General features: G+C 38.9%; 1 protein-coding gene across 5 annotated transcripts in view; it reads right to left on the bottom strand.

The window, feature by feature from the left end:
* POLQ (DNA polymerase theta) overlaps positions 1–18,976 on the bottom strand; it is a 103,468-nt gene extending 84,492 nt beyond the window's left edge. For 2 of the 5 annotated variants that reach the window (XM_055568334.1, XM_055568332.1), the window contains exons 1-7: positions 18,593–18,965; positions 17,951–18,130; positions 13,747–13,877; positions 12,124–12,280; positions 9,932–10,040; positions 4,505–4,724; positions 1,298–1,445 (exon numbers count right to left, since the gene is read on the bottom strand). In XM_055568334.1, coding sequence (XP_055424309.1) covers positions 1,298–1,445; positions 4,505–4,724; positions 9,932–10,040; positions 12,124–12,280; positions 13,747–13,877; positions 17,951–18,130; positions 18,593–18,773 — 1,126 coding nt within the window. In that variant the 5' untranslated portion in view covers positions 18,774–18,965. Of the gene's footprint in view, positions 1–1,297; positions 1,446–4,504; positions 4,725–9,931; positions 10,041–12,123; positions 12,281–12,793; positions 12,890–13,746; positions 13,883–17,950; positions 18,131–18,592 lie in introns of those variants that run through there. The other 3 variants (XM_055568335.1, XM_055568337.1, XM_055568336.1) reach the window with 3 other exon arrangements.
* Positions 18,977–19,177: the final 201 nt, after the last annotated feature.

Genomic DNA, 19,177 nt, shown 5'->3' on the forward strand with positions numbered 1-19,177 from the left:
ATGTGCTACCTTGTCTTTACTTTTTTGGTGAAAAGTTCATCACAGCCCGGACTCCAGTTCAAGTCCTAGGATTTGGAAACCACTGCTATAAATCATAAGAAGCTCATGCAAATAAAATATAAATAATGTTTCTGGTCATTAAGGAATGTAAGTTATCATAATTGCCACAAAAAAAAATATAAGCTGGCATAGTAAGAAAGCATTGATTAAGAGAGAACTAAAAGAGATGTTATAATATTGGACCAAAGTCTACTAATATAAACTTCATGCAACGTTTACTAATTGAAGCTAGGTTTGAGATATCCATTACCTATCCTCAAGATGCCACCAACATAACAAAGTCATAAAATATCCTAAAGTTCTATAACCAGAACTGTCCCTATCTTCCCTGCACTTATCTTTGATCCCAAGGGCCCACAATCTAGTGTGGTGAGGGAACACTACTCACCCCAGAGTGAGTAAAAATATACACTAATGGTTATAGCAATATGCATAAATCAATACTCAGCAGTAAAAAAGAAACAAGTTGATAAAAGTAACAATCTGGATGAATCTTAAAAATATCATGCTGAGTGAAAGAAGCCAGACACAAAAGACACATACACATAATATGACTTCATTTACTATATGAAATTCTTAGAAAAGGCACAACTAATCTAGACTGACAGAAAATATATGACTAGTTGCCTGAAGCTGGGGATAGAGGGAGGAGATAGAAAGCAAAAAAGAACATTTTTGGAGTGACAGAAATATTCTATATGTTGATCACAGAGAGGAGTTCAACGGTGAACACATTTGTTAAAATTCATTAAGTTCCACTTCAAGTGGGTACATTTTATTCTAGACAAATTATACCTCAATAAAGTTGATTTTAAACTACATGTGTATAGTGTGTGTGTGTATGCATGACTCTCTTTAGAGTAAGAGCTTAGAAATATAAAAAAGATATGACTACTTTCCCCAGACAAAAATGTGTGTATGTGAAGTCTCTTATACAATTAATTTAGGGGGCTTTGAAGTCAACTTCTCAAAGCCCATGGATCCTAAATGAAGAACCTTAGTATATACCTCTATAAATCTGAAGATTAGTCTGAATGTGTATACATATTATCTTTAAGGAGGAAAAGGAGATGATTAGTCACAAAAACATACTTTTACAAAGGATCCATCCAGGTGGTGGCAATGATGAAAAGAACCATGCTTTGCTAATATAATTATTAACATGACTTTCAAGCAAATGTCCTAAGAATGGAGGCTTTCCTTTCATCACTTCCTTTCCTTTCCATCACTAACTTACCCTCAGCCTGATGGTGCAGACTGTAAAACTCATGGGCAATGATATCTGCCAGCTTCTCACACCATTTCTTCGATGGACAGAAAAGTAATACTGAATGGTTATCACGAATGGTCTCATAACATAAACTAACAACATGATCCTCATCTCCCTAAAAAAGAAAGAGAAGTAGCCATTCTAGTGATACTTTCAAAACATTTTCATATCAGTTTAGTCATTCATTTTGCTTCAATGGCAAGGTTTTTCTACTCAAAAGCATGATAAAAATCAATTACAAATTCAGTAATAAAACAAAGAAAAAACAGAAAAGAGAAAAGAAAATAAACCTCCTTATGATGTAAGGTGAGTAGGCAATCTTTTATATTCATTCAACTAATATTTACTGACCTCCAACCCAAAGGTAATAGGGATATAATGGTGAGTAAAAGATAGCCGAGATACTATCTTTAAGGGGTTTGGGTCTCAGTGGGGAAACAATAAAGTACTAAACAAACAAAAGTAAAATACAATCATAATATGTACTATCAAAGAGAACTTTGTGGTGTTTTGAAGCCTTACTTTTGACATAAATCTGAGAGATCTGGAAGAAAAAAAAGTTTCCCTGAGAAACTGATGAGATGTGAAGGAAAAACATTATCTTAATACAAGGTAACTGAGGAACAGGGAACACATTTCAAGCAGAACAAACAGCATTTGTAAACATTCCAGTGGTGACTAAAACTGGAAGGTCAGTGTGTGTAACTAGATTAATTCATCAATACATTCACTCATTAAGTAATTATTTACTGGGTGCCATATATTATCATGGGCTTTCCAGGTGGCACTAGTGGTAAAGAACCAGCCTGCCAATGCAGGAGACGTAAGAGGCACAGGTTAGATCCCTGGGTCAGGACTGCCTGGAGAATCCCATGACAGGGGAGCCTGGCGGGCTACAGTCCATGGGGTCACAAGAGAGTCAGACAATACTGAAGCAACTTAGCACGTGCATATATTATTCAAGGCCTGGGGATGGAGAATAAAGCAGAAAAAAAGCTCTGCCCTCAGAACGTGTCTACTCTAGTAGGAATAAATAGTTAAAAACAAGATAAGTAAAACACAAAATATGCTCAAAGTGCAAAGGAGAGAAATAAAACAGGGAAATCAGAAACCAGGAATGAGAGAACATTTGAGAATGAGAATGAGAAAGTGACGTTTGAGTAAAGGTCCAAAGGTCAAAGAGTAAACCCTACTGATGCCTACAGGGGAAAGTATTCCACATAAAGAGAATCTGAGGTGGGAGATTTCTTGGCATATTATACAGAATAGCAAAGAGGCTATGCAGGAAGTAAAGAATATAGAAACTGAAGTCAGGGTAAAGGAGTGGGACAGATCATATATGGCTTGTAGGCTACTTTAAAGATGTTGGCATTCATTCCACATGAAATGGGAACCATCACAAATTTTTGAGAAGAATGGTTACATGCTCTGATGTTCATTTTAAATAGATGATTAGCTTTTGATTTAAGCATAGATCCAAGTAAGAGTTAAAACTGATTTAAATAGGGTGGAGGCAGAGACATGGTAATAGAAGAAGATTAACAGGAGAGTAAATGACTTTGTTTACTGATATATTTATTGAGGTAACCAAGGCACAGTCAAATGAAATTTGGGAGTACAGAGCAAAGCAACTAAATAAGATTCCATACCAGGCATGCAGAAGCTACAAATACACCTATGAGTGCACTAAAACACATGAATTTAGTCCTATTTCCAGTTCTAAACTTACCCTGAACTATTTCAGTATTCAGAGGCACAGATCTACATTAAAAATAGATGCCTCATACCAGATTCAGTCCTTTAACTTCAGGACTGAAGACTCAGCCCTAGAAAAATACTCTGAACTAAATGTTTTAACGTGTATTTATCAACCACTTTCTAGATGCTAGGCAATTTTTTAAATCAAATTTCATCCTTAAAAACTAAAGACAAATATTATATCCATTTTATAGATGAAGATACTATGGAGAAGTTATGTAATTCAACTGTTATCACAGCCACATCAAGTATCCCTATATAAGGTATCAGAAATAGGTCTTTCTGACCCCAAAAAATGTTTTTTCTACTATCATATACATGGGGTCACAAAGAGTCAAACACAACTGAAGCAACCAAGAAGGGCAAATATTGTACATATATCACTTAATAAAAGGTCAATTTTCCACATTAATGTAAACAAAGCCATAAGAAAATCTTTTCCAGTTACAAAGAAAAATCTATAAAATTTTATTACTTACACTTATAGGAAATGATTACATTTAAATTGAAGACAACTACATTTCCTCTCTCACCAACACCACCAATTCTTTCATGGAACCAACTAGGTTAACAACGGGAATCCTTCTAATGGATATGTAATGCACATCCAGCTACTTTGCAACCCCCAGCTTAACTCAAAAATTGTTAACAACATGCTAGAAAATGCAATCAAACACAACAGTACAGGTGGTAAAAATTACTGTGGACAGTGACCACAGATATGAAATTAAAAGATGCTTGCTCCTTGGGAGAAAAGCTATGACAAATTTAGACAGTGTATCAACCTAGAAGGGTGGGACGGGGAGGGAGATAGGAGGGAGGTTCAAGAGGGAGGGGATATATGTATACCAATGGCTGATTCACGTTGAGGTTTGACAGAAAACAACCAAATTCTGTAAAGTAATTATCCTTCAATTAAAAAAATTAAAAGAAAAAAACAAAAAGCAGAGACATCACTTTGCCAACAAAGGCCCGTCTAGTCAAAGCTATGGTTTTTCCAAGTAGTCATGTACACATGTGAGAGTTGGACCATAAAGAAGGCTGAGCACCGAAGAAATGATGCTTTTGAACTGTGGTGCTGGAGAAGACTCTAAAGAGAACCTTGGACTGCAAGAGCAAACCAGTCAATCTAAAGGATATCAACTCTGAATATTCATTGGAAGGATTGATGCTGAAGCTCCAATGCATTGGCCATCTGAGACAAAGAGCTGATCCATTGGAAAAGACCCTGATGATGGGAAACACAGAGGGCAGGAGAGGGGCAACACAGAATGAGATGGTTGGATGGACCAATGGACACGAATTTGAGCAAACTATGGGAGACAGTGAGGGACAGGGAAGCCTGGCATGCTGCAGTCCATGGGGTCACGAAGAGCTGGACATGACTTAGCAGCTGAACAACAACAAATGACTTACCTTCACTTGCAGCATGGGTTGAAATTCCCTCACAAGCTTCATTGAAGAGTCATAAATTGAATTTCCAATTTTTATGGATTCCAACAGTGGTACAGGGCGAAAGTCAGTGTGGTAGAGTTCAGCATTCAACCAGGAAGCCACAAGCTCCAAATTTGGAAGAGTAGCACTCATGCCAACAATCTGCACGGCATTAGACAAAGGAATGGCTAACTCTGCCTGGCTGCGAAAAACAAATGAAAATGATGTTAAAAGACATATACTATTAATTTCAAATAGTGCTAACAATATTCTTGGCATGTCTTTTGGTACAAATGTGCATAAATTTCTACAGGGTATACACCTAGGAATAAAAGTGTGTTGGGTCATATAGTATATTAAATTTTATTAATGTCAAACTACTGTTTGTTCTTTTTTTAGATTACATATATTAATGAAATCATACTGTATTTGTGTTTCTCTGTCCTAGCCTCGAGGTCCATCCATGTCGTAGCAAATGGCAGAATTTCCTTCTTTCTTATGGCTGAATAATATTTCACTGTATATAAATACACCATTCATCTACTGATGGGCACTTAGGTTGCTTCCATATCTTAGCTATTGTAAATAATGCTGCATTAAACCTAGGTGTGCACATATCTTTTTCAAATTAGTGTTTTTGTTTTCTTCAGACAAACACCCAATGGTAGAATTGCTGGATCATACAGCACTTCTGTTTTTAATTTTTTGAAGAATTGCCATACTGTTTGCCATACTGTTTCCACATAGTGGCTGTACCAACTTATTTTCCCATCAAAAGTGCACAAGGTTTCCCTTTTCTCCACATCCTTGACACATTTATTATTTGATGTCTATTTTGATAAGTCATGCTGACAGATGTGTGAGGTGGTATCTCAGGGTTTTCACTTGTAATTCACTAAGGATTAGTGATGGTGAGCAACTTTTCATTTGCCTGTTGACCATTTGTAAGTCTTCTTTGGAAAAGTGTCTGTTCATATCCTCTGTCCATTTCTTAAACAGTTTTTATGTTGGACTATATGAGTTCTTCATATATCTTGGATATTAATACCTTATGGGATACATATTTGCAAAGATCGCCCGTTCAGTATACAGCCTTTTTGTTTTGCTGAAAGTTTCCTTCACTGTGCAAAACTTTTTATTATAGTTTGATATAATCCCACTTGTTTATCTTTACTTTTGTTTCCCTTGCCTGAGGAGACATATCCTAAAAATATTATATTGATAAAAGTCAACATCTAAGACCATCAGTTCACTGGCTCAGTCATGGCCGACTCTTTGCCACCCCATGAACTGCAGCACGTCAGGCCTCCCTGTCCATCACAAACTCCCGGAGTTGACTCAAACTCATGTCCATTGAGTCAGTGATGCCATCCAACCATCTCATCCTCTGTCATCCCCGTCCCCTCCCACTTTCAATCTTTCCCAGCATCAAGGTCTTTTCCAATGAGTCAGTACTTCGCATCAGGTGGCCAAAGTACTGGAGATTCAGCTTCAGCATCAGTCCTTCCAATCAATATTCAGGACTGATTTCCTTTAGGATGGACTGGTTGGATCTCTTTGCTGTCCAAAGGACTCTCAAGAGTCTTCTCCAACACCACAGTTCAAAAGCATCAATTCTTCGGAGCTCAGCTTTCTTTATAGTCTAGCTCTCACATCCATACATGACTACTTGAAAAACCATAGCTTTGACTAGATGGATCTTTGATGACAAAGTAATGTCTCTGTTTTTTAATAAGCTGTCTAGGTTGGTCATAGCTTTTCTTCCAAGGAGCAAGTGTCTTTTAATTTCATGGCTGCAGTCACCATCTGCAGTAATTCTGGACCCCAAAAAACTAAAGTCTGCCATTGTTTCCATTGTTTCCCCATCTATTTGCCATGAAGTGATGGGACTGGATGCCATGATCTTATTTTCCTGAATGCTGAGTTGTAAGCCAATTTTTTCACTCTCCTTTCACTTTCATCAAGAGGCTCTTTAAGTCTTCTTCACTTTCTGCCATAAGGGTGGCGTCATCTGCATATCTGAGGTTATTGACATTTATCCTGGCAATCTTGACTTCAGCTTGTGCTTCATCCAGCCCAACATTTCTCATGATGTACAATGCATATAAGTTAAATAAGCATGGTGACAATATACAGCCTTGATGTACTCCTTTCCCGATTTGGAACCAGTCTGTTGTTCCATGTCCAGTACTAACTGTTGCTTCTTGACCTGCATACAGATATCTCAGAAGGCAGGTCAAGTGATCTGGTATTCCCACCTCGGTGATCCACACAGTCAAAGGCTTTGGCATATAAAGCAGATGTTTTTCTGGAACTCTCTTGCTTTTTCGATGATCCAATGGATGTTGGCAATTTGATCTCTGGTTCCTCTGCCTTTTCTAAATCCAGCTTGAACATCTGGAAGTTCACGGTCACGTACTATTGAAGCCTGGCTTGGAGAATTTTGAGCATTAATTTGCTAGCGTGTGAGATGACTGCAACTGTGCGGTAGTCTGAGCATTCTTTGGCATTCCCTTTCTTGGGGATTGGAATGAAAACTGACCTTTTCCAGTCCTGTGGCCACTGCTGAGTTTTCCAAATTTGCTGGCATACTGAGTGCAGCAATTTCACAGAATCATCTTTTAGGATTTGAAATAGCTCTACTGGAATTTCTTAACCTCCACTAGCTTTGTTCATTGTTATGCTTCCTAAGGCCCACTTGACTTCACATTCCAGGATGTCTGGCTCTAGGTGAGTGATCACACCATCGTGATTATCTGGGTCGTGAAGATCTTTTTTGTACAGTTCTTCTGTGTATTCTTGCCACTTCTTCTTAATATCTTCTGCTTCTGCCAGGTCCAGACCATTTCTCTCCTTTATTGAGCCCATCTTTGCATGAAATGTTCCCTTGGTATCTCTAATTTTCTTGAAGAGATCTCTAGTCTTTCCCATTCTATTGTTTTCCTCTATTTCTTTGCATTGATCGCTGAAGAAGGCTTTCTTATCTCTCCTTGCTATTCTTTGCAACTCTGCATTCAAATGGGTATATCTTTCCTTTTCTCCTTTGCCTTTCACTTCTCTTCTTTTCATAGCTGTTTGTAAGGCCTCCTCAGACAACCATTTTGCCTTTTTGCATTTCTTTTCTTGGGGATGGTCCTGATTACTGCCTCCTGTACAATGTCATGAACCTCCATCCATAGTTCTTCAGGCACTGTGTCTATCAGACCTAATCCCTTGAACCTATTTGTCACTTCAACTGTATATTCGTAAGTGATTTTATTTAGGTCATACCTGAATGGTCTAGTGGTTTTCCCTACTTTCTTCAATTTCAGTCTGAATTTGGCAATAAGGAGTTCATGATCTGAGCCACAGTCAGCTCCCGGTCTTGTTTTTGCTGACTGGATAGAGCTTCTCCATCTTTGGCTGCAAAGAATATAATGTCCATGTGTACTCTTGATTTGTGTTGTTGGAAGAGGGTGTTTGCTATGACCAGTAAGTTCTCTTGGCCAAACTCTGTTAGCCTTTGACCTACTTCATTCTGTACTCCAAGGCCAAATTTGCCTATTACTCTGGGTATTTCTTGACTTCCTACTTTTGTATTCCATCCCCTATAATGAAAAGGACATCTCTTTTGGGTGTTAGTTCTAGAAGGTCTTGTAGGTCTTCATAGAACCGTTGAACTTCAGCTTCTTCAACATTATTGGTCAGGGCATAGACTTGTATTACTGTGATATTGAGTGGTTTGCCTTGGAAACGAACAGAGATCATTCTGTCATTTTTGAGATTGCATCCAAGTACTGCATTTCGGACTCTTGTTGACTATGATGGCTACTCCATTTCTTCTAAGGGACTCCTGCTCATACTAGTAACATATAATGGTCACCTGAGTCAAATTCACCCATTCCAGTCCATTTTAGTTCACTGATTCCTAAAATGTCGATGTTCACTCTCGCCATCTCCTGTTTGACTTCCAATTTTGTCTTGATTCATGGACCTAACATTCCAAGTTACAATGCAATACTGCTCTTTATAGCATCAGACCCTACTTCCATCACCAGTCACATCCACAACTGAGTGTTGTATTTGCTTTGACTCCATCTCTTTGTTCTTTCTGGAGTTAGTTCCCCACTAATCTCCAGTACTTCGTTTTCTCAACATTCAGAAAACGAAGATTATGGCATCTGGTCTCATCACTTCATGGGAAATAGATGGGGAAACAGTGGAAACAGTGTCAGACTTCATTTTTTTGGGCTCCAAAATCACTGCAGATGGTGACTGCAGCCATGAAACTAAAAGACGCTTACTCCTTGGAAGGAAAGTTATGACCAACCCAGATAGCATATTCAAAAGCAGAGACATTACTTTGCCAACAAAGGTCTGTCTGGTCAAGGCTATGGTTTTTCCTGTGGTCATGTATGGATGTGAGAGTTGGACTGTGAAGAATGCTGAGCGCCGAAGAATTGATGCTTTTGAACTGTGGTGTTGGAGAAGACTCTCGAGAGTCCCTTGGACTGCAAGGAGATCCAACCAGTCCATCCTGAAGGAGATCAGCCTTGGGATTTCTTTGGAAGAAATGATGCTAAAGCTGAAACTCCAGTACTCTGGCCACCTCACATGAAGAGTTGACTCCTTGGAAAAGACTCTGATGCTGGGAGGGATTGGGGGCAGGAGGAGAAGGGGACGACAGAGGATGAGATGGCTGGATGGCATCACTGACTCGATGGACATGAGTCTGAGTGAACTCCAAGAGTTGGTGATGGACAGGGAGGCCTGGCGTGCTGCGATTCATGGGGTCGCAAAGAGTCGGACATGACTGAGTGAATGAACTGAACTGAACTGAAGGGCATAAACATATCTGAAGAATGGGAATATAATCAGAGGATAAACAAAAACTAAGGAGGGTAAAGGAGGAAATTGGCTGGGGTGAGTAAAGAATATAAAAAAGAGCTAGATCTTCATTTTCCATAGTAAAGTCAATATATAATGTGTAAAACTAAAAAACGTAAGTAACTATATTTAGAGATATCACTGTAAGTCAATTTTTTAAAAAGCAGTAAGAGTTGAAAATAGTTACCTTTGGAAAGTAGGGGACAAAGAAATGTTATTTTTCATAATTAGCATTGACTATTTACATGTGTGTATAGTTAACAAATACAAAAACTGGATTTTAAAAATTCTATCATAAATGTGGTGAGCAAAAATTTAAGAATGTTTTCATTCTAGAAAATAATAAAATTATTCTACCAAAATAATCTAAAATCACTCCTAGACTTAAGTACTTCTTTTGGAAAAAAATAAACTGCTGTACACGAGTTTGTTCTAAATAAGTATTACCCTCCTTTAATGTATTTAACAACTATTTATTAAACACTTTTGCACTTTCTCAACATTGTTTGGAAACTCAAGAACTTAACTATTTCAGGTACTTACCATGATGCTGATTTCTGAGTAATATAGCAAATCTTGGTCAGCAAAAGCTCCAGCAGATACCCTCGGTGAGAGTCTCCCAGCATATGTAATTCATCCACAACCACCATTCCTAAAGAGATTTTCCAGATACTAAGTTTTATAGAATCTCACAATTAAGAATTTTGAAGGACTGAGTATCTTAATCTTATACTATAAATGTTATTACAGTACATTGCAGGTAACACAAAATTCAGATGCTTCTTAACTGGCAACCTTGTAAAATACATGTACAAAGAAAATTAAAGACATCCTTGAAAATTATTCAGTGGATTGACTTTTCTATGGGGAAAACAACCAGGGCAACCATCCTGATGTTAGCAAGTGCATAGGAAAACAGAATCAGATCAAGAAGCAATAAATGATTTTAAGGGGATGTTTTGTTTTGATTATGGCAGACTAGTGACTCACCCTACTATAAAACATAATAATTCTCTTCTCCTCTACTTGGAGAAACTAGTCTATGTATTTGGAATAATGCTCAAGAATTACCAAAAATCTAGTTATCAACCAATTCCTCATTTAAACATTTTAATTTATGTGTGCACTGGTGTCCTCTAACCAAGCCCAAATTCCCCTATGAAAATACAGATCTTTCAGACTATTTCCTAATGACACATGATGTTCTTCTTCCTTATCAGTAAGCTTTTTCAAAATCATATTGTATGATGAGTTATTTCAGAATTCATTCAGTCATCCAAAAAATATTTATTCTTTCTAGTGTGCCAGGCACTGTGCTAAGTGTACTGGATATAACACTTAACCTGATACAACACAATCTGACAATTCTGATACAAACTAATGAATGTGATTCTTCTCTCTAAGCTTGACAGAGCAAAGCCCATGTCTAATTCATTTTTTATTTCACTCCCCATTTCTATCCTACCCTAATTTTACCATTTAAGTTCACCAAGATAACATGAATAACTAACTGATATTCTTGCAGTTTCCACTGCTGTTAAAATCATTCTCTTCCTATTCCTACCTCTACATAGTGAGCTTTCCCAAGTGGTTAAAAAAAAAAAAAAAAAAAAGGATTAAGACAGAACAGTCCCAAGCTCAAATACAGAGCCAATTTCTATAGCTGCCTACCATCGGTCTGCTAAATGGTAGTCTCTGGGTCCAGGCCTGATCTAGATATCATAGTACCAGAATATGATAATGAATACATATACACTAATTGCAGAGATGGAAGAGTATTTCCTTCTATTCCTGGTAAGCTTTATCATGAAAGAAGCAATGAAAAGTGTCTTGAGGACTCAAAGATAATCTTTATGTTTTGTAAAGTGCAAAAATACAAGTTCAGATCAGTTCAGTCGCTCAGTCATGTCCGACTCTTTGCGACCCCATGAATCGCAGCATGCCAGGCCTCCCTGTCCAACACCAACTCCTGGAGTTCATCCAGACTCACGTCCATCAAGTCAGTGATGCCATCCAGCCATCTCATCCTCTGTCGTCCCCTTCTCCTCCTGCCCCCAATCCCTCCCAGCATCAGAGTCTTTTCCAAGGAGTCAACTCTTCGCATGAGGTGGCCAGAGTACTGGAGTTTCAGCTTTAGCATCATTCCTTCCAAAGAAATCCCAGGGCTGATCTCCTTCAGGATGGACTGGTTGGATATCCTTGCAGTCCAAGGGACTCTCGAGAGTCTTCTCCAACACCACAGGTCAAAAGCATCAATTCTTCGGCGCTCAGCATTCTTCACAGTCCAACTCTCACATCCATACATGACCACAGGAAAAACCATAGCCTTGACTAGACGGACCTTTGTTGGCAAAGTAATGTCTCTGCTTTTGAATATGCTATCTAGGTTGGTCATAACTTTCCTTCCAAGGAGTAAGCGTCTTTTAGTTTCATGGCTGCAGTCACCATCTGCAGTGATTTTGGAGCCCAAAAAAATAAAGTCTGACACTGTTTCCACTGTTTCCCCATCTATTTCCCATGAAGTGATGGGACCAGATGCCATGTAAGTAGAGTCAATAACATCAGAAGGATGCAAAACATTTTTTAACAGAGTTCCTAACGTTACAGATGCCAATTCTTACATCCAGAAGATGACAGACATTAGAATAAAACATAAGATATATAGAAATCATAATGGCTCCACACCATTCTATCAAAAACAGAGAAAGTATACACTTATTTCTTTATTTACTTACCTAAAAGATCCATCTTATTTTCCTCTATGAGGCGATTGATCAGACCATTGGCTCTCTCAATTGTGCAGACAGCAATATCCAAAGAAGAGAAATGCCTTGTTGGGGAGGTACTGCCCATATAACCATCTACTTTTATTCCTACTTCCTGAAATAGACTCTGATTTGAGTAAAACAGAAAAATAAGAGTTGAAAATTTATGAATATTGAATTGGTTCTTTCCCCAAGCATAGATAAAAGTATCAAAAGACATTTATCAGACAACTGGTGCTTATTCCTAGTCAAGGCACATTGGTTCTTTTTAGAATCAAACGCTAAAAATAAGATTTAGTATTGACAAAACTCAGTAGAGAGATTTTCTATTAAGACAGAGTTGAATAAAATGGCATACTTAATGAGTTCTACAAGTTCCTTATAGAAGAAAGAGCATTACAGAAGAAAACAAAAATTACCTTAAGCACTAATATTTTTTATCTAATAAACAAGCAAGAAACTAGTTCTTTCTTGAACACTAATGTAATATGTTCAGAAACAAATTTATACTTCATGAGGAAAATATTTTCATTATCTCTCTAAAAACTAGTTGTTTTTTTTTAATATAACAAAAGAAAGGGTTTCAAAACTCAAATGCAGTGGGTGTTTTTTTTTTCAGTTTAACTTTTAACTAACATACCTTCTCAATAAAAAGGATCCTTACATCATTTTCCTACTTTGGTTTAAGTTGAAAAGATGTTACCATGTAGAACCAGCTTTGTTGGCTATTTGATCTCTGAAATAACGTTAAGAAAATTTACAGAACCATTGAATTTTAGAGCTATTCATTCAATAAAATGTTTCTGAGTATTTATTGAGTTAACCCATAGTTTCATTTTACCAATGAAAAATTGAATCCAGCAGATTACATGTCTGGCCTGAAGACACAGTTAGTGGCAAAACTGGGACTAGAACTCAGATTTTTTGGATTATCAGTACAATAATCTTGCCATTCCAAAAGCATATTTTTTCATGGCAGAAATAAGAATAAATTTTATTCTATTTAATGAAGTACTATACTTGTAAAAATGCCTTAAAAGACTATGTATCACACAAATGTATACGGCTACTATTCATTTTTGCAGAATAGCGGAACAGAACACACAACTGGAGCTGTACATAAGCATCAATAGATCTTGTTCTTCATCCTCTTAAGTTCCCAAATGTTCCCTCAATTAGGATGGGATATGCTTCCTCAAACATACTTCCTTTCCATGCTTCAGCTTAGTCCTACTATTCACTTAAGATGTTGATTCTTAATCTGCACATTTATATGCTAATTAAAGCACTCTATTTTCTAAGGAATATTTTAAGCTTTTATATAGTTTTCACCAATTACTCTTGATTTAACTGTCATTTCTCTTTTATGCAGTAATTTTAAAGTTTCCTCTCATAAATGGTCAACTTTTAAAGCTACATTGGTGGTGTTTACTTGCTAAGTCATGTACCACTCTCTTGTAATCCCATGGTTGAGATGTAATGAAAGAAATTTTATTTTCCAATTGCTTTTATAATTCTATTCAAATGAGTAAAGCCAAAGCTGCCAATAATAGGCCTTTCACAATTTCAAACTTTGTAAAAAAAAAAAATTACCTGGAGATAGTATTTCTTCTCTTTAGCCACAGAAACAAAGGGCAGAATAAAAAGAGCTTTCTTCCGCATTTCCAAAACCCGCTTCAAAATAAGTAGCTCAGCAACCAGAGTCTTCCCAGCACTTGTAGGAGCTAAAAGATGTTATTCCACAAGATCATCACAAAAATAAGTAATATTTGATAGTGCATTAATAAATGTTTTAAATCATATCCAGTGACTAAATGCCCAAGGCTAACTAAAAAGCCTCTTGATGAAAGTGAAAGTGGAGAGTGAAAAAGTTGGCTTAAAGTTCAACATTCAGAAAATGAAGATCATGGTATCTGGTCCCATCACTTCATGGGAAATAGATGGGGAAACAGTGGAAACAGTGTCAGAATTTAGTTTTTGGGGCTCCAAAATCACTTCAAAAGGTGACTGCAGCCAAGAAAATAAAAGACGCTTACTCCTTGGAAGGAAAGTTATGACCAACCTAGATAGCATATTCAAAAGCAGAGACATTACTTTGCCAACAAAGGTCCGTCTAGTCAAGGCTATGGTTTTTCCTGTGGTCATGTATGGATGTGAGAGTTGGACTGTGAAGAATGCTGAGCGCCGAAGAATTGATGCTTTTGAACTGTGGTGTTGGAGAAGACTCTCGAGAGTCCCTTGGACTGCAAGGAGATCCAACCAGTCCATTCTGAAGGAGATCAGCCCTGGGATTTCTTTGGAAGGAATGATGCTAAAGCTGAAACTCCAGTACTTTAGCCACCTCATGCGAAGAGTTGACTCCTTGGAAAAGACTCTGATGCTGGGAGGGATTGGGGGCAGGAGGAGAAGGGGACGACAGAGGATGAGATGGCTGGATGGCATCACTGACTCAATGGATGTGAGTCTGAGTGAACTCCGAGAGTTGGTGTTGGACAGGGAGGCCTGGCATGCTGCGATTCATGGGGTCGCAAAGAGTCGGACATGACTGAGCGACTGAACTGAACTGAACTGGACAACAACAACAAACTATCATTAGGGCTTCCCTGGTAGCTCAGTGGTAGAGGACCCACCTGCCAATACAGGAGATGTGGGTTTGATCCCTGAGTTGGGAAGATCCCCTGGAGGAGGGAATCGCAACCCATTCCAGTATTTTACCTGGGAAATCTCATGGAGAGAGGAAACTGGAGGACTAGTCCATGGGGTCGCAAGAGTAGAACACAACTTTAGCAACTAAACCACCACCACCTATCATTTGAAACTTTCATAACCCTGAAATGCCCAACTTTAAACCAGCTTTCTAAATACTCTCCCAGTGAAAAATAGAGACAAAGAAATCTTTATATCAGCAATAAATGATGAATATTACTGAGTACCTAGCTTACACCTAAAGATCCTTTCCTTTAAGTACTGAATAGTTAAAATCCCTGCTGTGAGGAAATAAAAAGCTTAAATACATTGTGATAGAAGCTATGACAGACATTGAAGGACAAGAGCTATAAGGATCTATGGAAAGGAAACAGAACTTCAAAGGAGCAAAAAAGGGAAAAAGAAAGGAATCCCAAGCAGAAAAAATAGCATGTGTAAAGGTCTAAGGAAAGCCCGGTGTATTCAGAAGATGGTAATTGAATGTCTGAAACAAAAAGTACAAGAAGGTAGGTAGGTTTAGTCGGTCAGTCGTGTCTGACTCTTGCGATCCCATGGACTGTAGCCCTGCCAGGCTCCTCTGTCCATGGGATCTCCCAGGCAAGAATACTGGAGTAGGTTGCCACAAGAAGGGCAGTAAAAGAGACATGAAAGTGTCACAAGAAAAAGTTTTATAATCCTACCACATAAGAAATTTATCCTGAAAGTAATGGAGAGTGAGTAGTGAGTTAGGTGAACGTGAAAAGGAGTGACAAATTCATAATTGTCCTTTACAGAGTTCACTTTGGCTGCAGAAGAAAAGGAAGAGCAGAAAGAAAAGATTCAGTTCAGTTCAGTTCAGTCGGTCAGTGTCCAACTCTCTTCGATCCCATGAATCGCAGCACGCCAGGCCTCCCTGTCCAACACCAACTCCCGGAGTTCACTCACTCATGTCCATCGAGTCAGTGATGCCATCCAGCCATCTCATCCTCTGTTGTCCCTTCTCCTCCTGCCCCCAATCCCTCCCAGCATCAGAGTCTTTTCCAATGAGTCAACTCTTCGCAAGAGGAAGCCAAAGTACTGGAGTTTCAGCTTTAGCATCAGTCCTTCCAATGAATACCCAGGACTGATCTCCTTTAGGATGGACTGGTTGGATCTCCTTGCAGTCCAAAGGACTCTCGAGAGTCTTCTCCAACACCACAGTTCAAAAGCATCAATTCTTCGGCGCTCAGCATTCTTCACAGTCCAACTCTCACATCCATACATGATCACAGGAAAAACCATAGCCTTGACTAGACGGACCTTTGTTGGCAAAGTAATATCTCTGCTTTTGAATATGCTATCTAGGTTGGTCATAACTTTCCTTCCAAGGAGTAAGCATCTTTTAATTTCATGGCTGCAATCACCTTCTGCAGTGATTTTGGAGCCCCAAAAAATAAAGTCTGACACTGTTTCCACTGTTTCCCCATCTATTTCCCATGAAGTGATGGGACCGGATGCCATGATCTTCGTTTTCTGAATGTTGAGCTTTAAGCCAACTTTTTCACTCTCCTCTTTCACTTTCATCAAGAGGCTTTTTAGCTCCTCTTCACTTTCTGCCATAAGGGTGGTGTCATCTGCATATCTGAGGTTATTGATATTTCTCCCGGCAATCTTGATTCCAGCTTGTGCTTCTTCCAGTCCAGCGTTTCTCATGATGTACTCTGCATATAAGTTAAATAAGCAGGGTGACAATATACAGCCTTGATGTACTCCTTTTCCTATTTGGAACCACTCTGTTGTTCCATGTCCAGTTCTAACAGTTGCTTCCTGACCTGCATATAGGTTTCTCAAGAGGCAGGTCAGGTGGTCTGGTATTCCCGTCTCTTTCAGAATTTTCCAGTTTATTGTGATCCCACAGTCAAAGGCTTTGGCATAGTCAATAAGGCAGAAATAAATGTTTTTTCTGGAACTCTCTTGCTTTTTCGATGATCCAGCTGATGTTGGCAATTTGATCTCTGGTTCCTCTGCATTTTCTAAAACCAGCTTGAACATCTGGTTACAAAGCTATTGCATAATCTAGAAGATGATAGTAAACTAGGTAATGTACCCAAGAACAAACAGTATTGATCAGAATCAAGATATATGAGGTAACACTGAACCCAGTGATAAATTTATGCAAGTTGGTGACCAGAGTTATGAATGACACCCAAGTATTTAAGCAATTGAAATTGTCAGGGCATTCTACAACTACCACTAACTGCCACTAGCAGTTAGTAAAGAGTATTTCCTATGTGCCAAAAACTTTTCTAAGCCCACAACCAGGCACTCATGCTTTCTGTGTGCACTCTCACTCCCTCTCTTTCTCCTCCTCTCTCTCAAGTAATCTGCAAGGTTACACAGCCAGTAAACAGCCTGAACTTGTATCTTGTTGTTCGGTCACCAAGTTGTGTCACACTCTTCGGGACCTTATGAACTGCAACACACCAGGCTTCCCTGTCCTTCACTATCTCCCGGAGTTTATTCAAACTCAACATATCCATTGAGAATTTATATCTATTGATAGTAAATTTCCTAGCTATTTTTGGCAGCCATAATGAAAAATCTGGATAACTCACAACTTCAGAGAAAACTGATCTTACCAAGTGATTAGATTCTAAAGTCAGTATTCTAAAGACAGATGATTAAAAGTTTTATAAGTCAAAATTACGTTTGAAAGCCCATATAACCTTTCATAAAGTATATTATTACATAGGGTTTTATGTATATACTCCTGTATGCACAGGTCAACTTATAAACAGATATGTATTGTAAAATGTTCACACACTGAAAGGCAACTGAGATCAACAGTGGGAAGAACACATTTACATCTCATACTGCATGCTCATACTGGGATGAATGTTGAGAGGAAAGGCAAGCAGATAACTCTCTTTAAACTGCAGGGGTTTTGCCTTTCCCCACCCCACCATATAATGGGATTTTCATAACTTAGGTATGCATATTATGAAACTGCTTTTCATATATTTTAAGACTTTCTCTAGTTATAAATTTCATCTGCCTTACCTCAGTAGAGCATTCTCTACATTCATAATGTCTTAAAAATGGTACAGAAATTAATTTGCACAAATTTGAATACCTGAATAGACTAAATTCTTTCCTTCCAGGACTTGTCCAAGCAAAAGGCACTCTGCCTGCCATTCAAACATCTTTTTTACACCAAAACTGTGATATTTCTCCAGAACCGCTGTAGGAAGTCCCCAATTTGCCAACAGCAGCTTGTCTATTTGATCATCAGGAAACGTCTGCTTGCATTCCCCTTTTGGGGAAAAAAACAAAAAACAAAAAAAGTAAGGAAGTAGTTAGTTTTAACGTAAGACTTCAGTAATTAGCCTTCTACTGAGTTTTGAAATTCTTACGTGTTATATATAACCTGCCATAAAACACATCCATATAAGTATCTGTAAGGAGTACTGGCACTATTAGGCGTGAATCCCTTACAGGTGATGAGATTTGGCCAACTAGTAAGTTGTTTCTGTAAATAAATGTCGAAAGAATAAAAACCCAGAAACCACTTGAAGACGAATACCAGGAGGTCTCTGAACACGGACTAAAAGTTCTTCCTTGTCAACAGAAAGTGACATGCCGCTCAGGGCCGGAGTCACAAACTGAGAAAGGGAGTAGGAGCTGAGCGGGTCCTGCAAACGAGCGAGCTCCGCGTCCAAAGGACACCTCGCGACTAGTAGCCCGGCTGAGCTGCCCACGGAGTGCCTGGGAGTACCTGTAGCTCCGGCCGGCCGGCGCCCACGATCCTTCAAGCTGCGTCCCAGGCCCGGAGGTGGGCTCAGCACGGGCCCGGAAAGGAGCAAGGGGCTGTCACTGCCGTCAAAGCCGCTTCCCGACGAGGAGTTTAAGCCTGATGCTGAACGTCGCTGTTCCCCACTCCAGCGCGTTATATTCATCGCGAAATCTTCTCCACCATTCAGGGAAACGCAGAGTCGCAGCGTCCTCCCACTCGGGAAAAACTGACCCTGGCGACAAATGCGGCCGCCATCTTCCCGCCACGGTTTTCAAACGCAGGCCTCCCAGCCCGCCCCCGGACCATAGAGTTCCCAGTGGCGAGAGTAACCCGAGGACCATAAATTCTTGGGGAAAGAGCGGCTCTCGCTAGGTTTAGACCTCCTGCGTCTCTCTTGATGGTTAGTGTGATAGAAACAGACTTGGACCTAGATTAAACAGGGGAAAAAACAGGCTCAGTATATATAATCTCCAACTATAATCATACTGGCTTAAAATTTTTACTTTTCTTTTTGTCCATTTCTAGTTTAAATAACAAGGAGGGCTTCCCTGGTGGCTCAGACGGTAA

The sequence above is a fragment of the Bubalus kerabau genome, chromosome 2, assembly GCF_029407905.1.
Source record: "Bubalus kerabau isolate K-KA32 ecotype Philippines breed swamp buffalo chromosome 2, PCC_UOA_SB_1v2, whole genome shotgun sequence".
Lineage (NCBI taxonomy): Eukaryota > Metazoa > Chordata > Mammalia > Artiodactyla > Bovidae > Bubalus > Bubalus kerabau.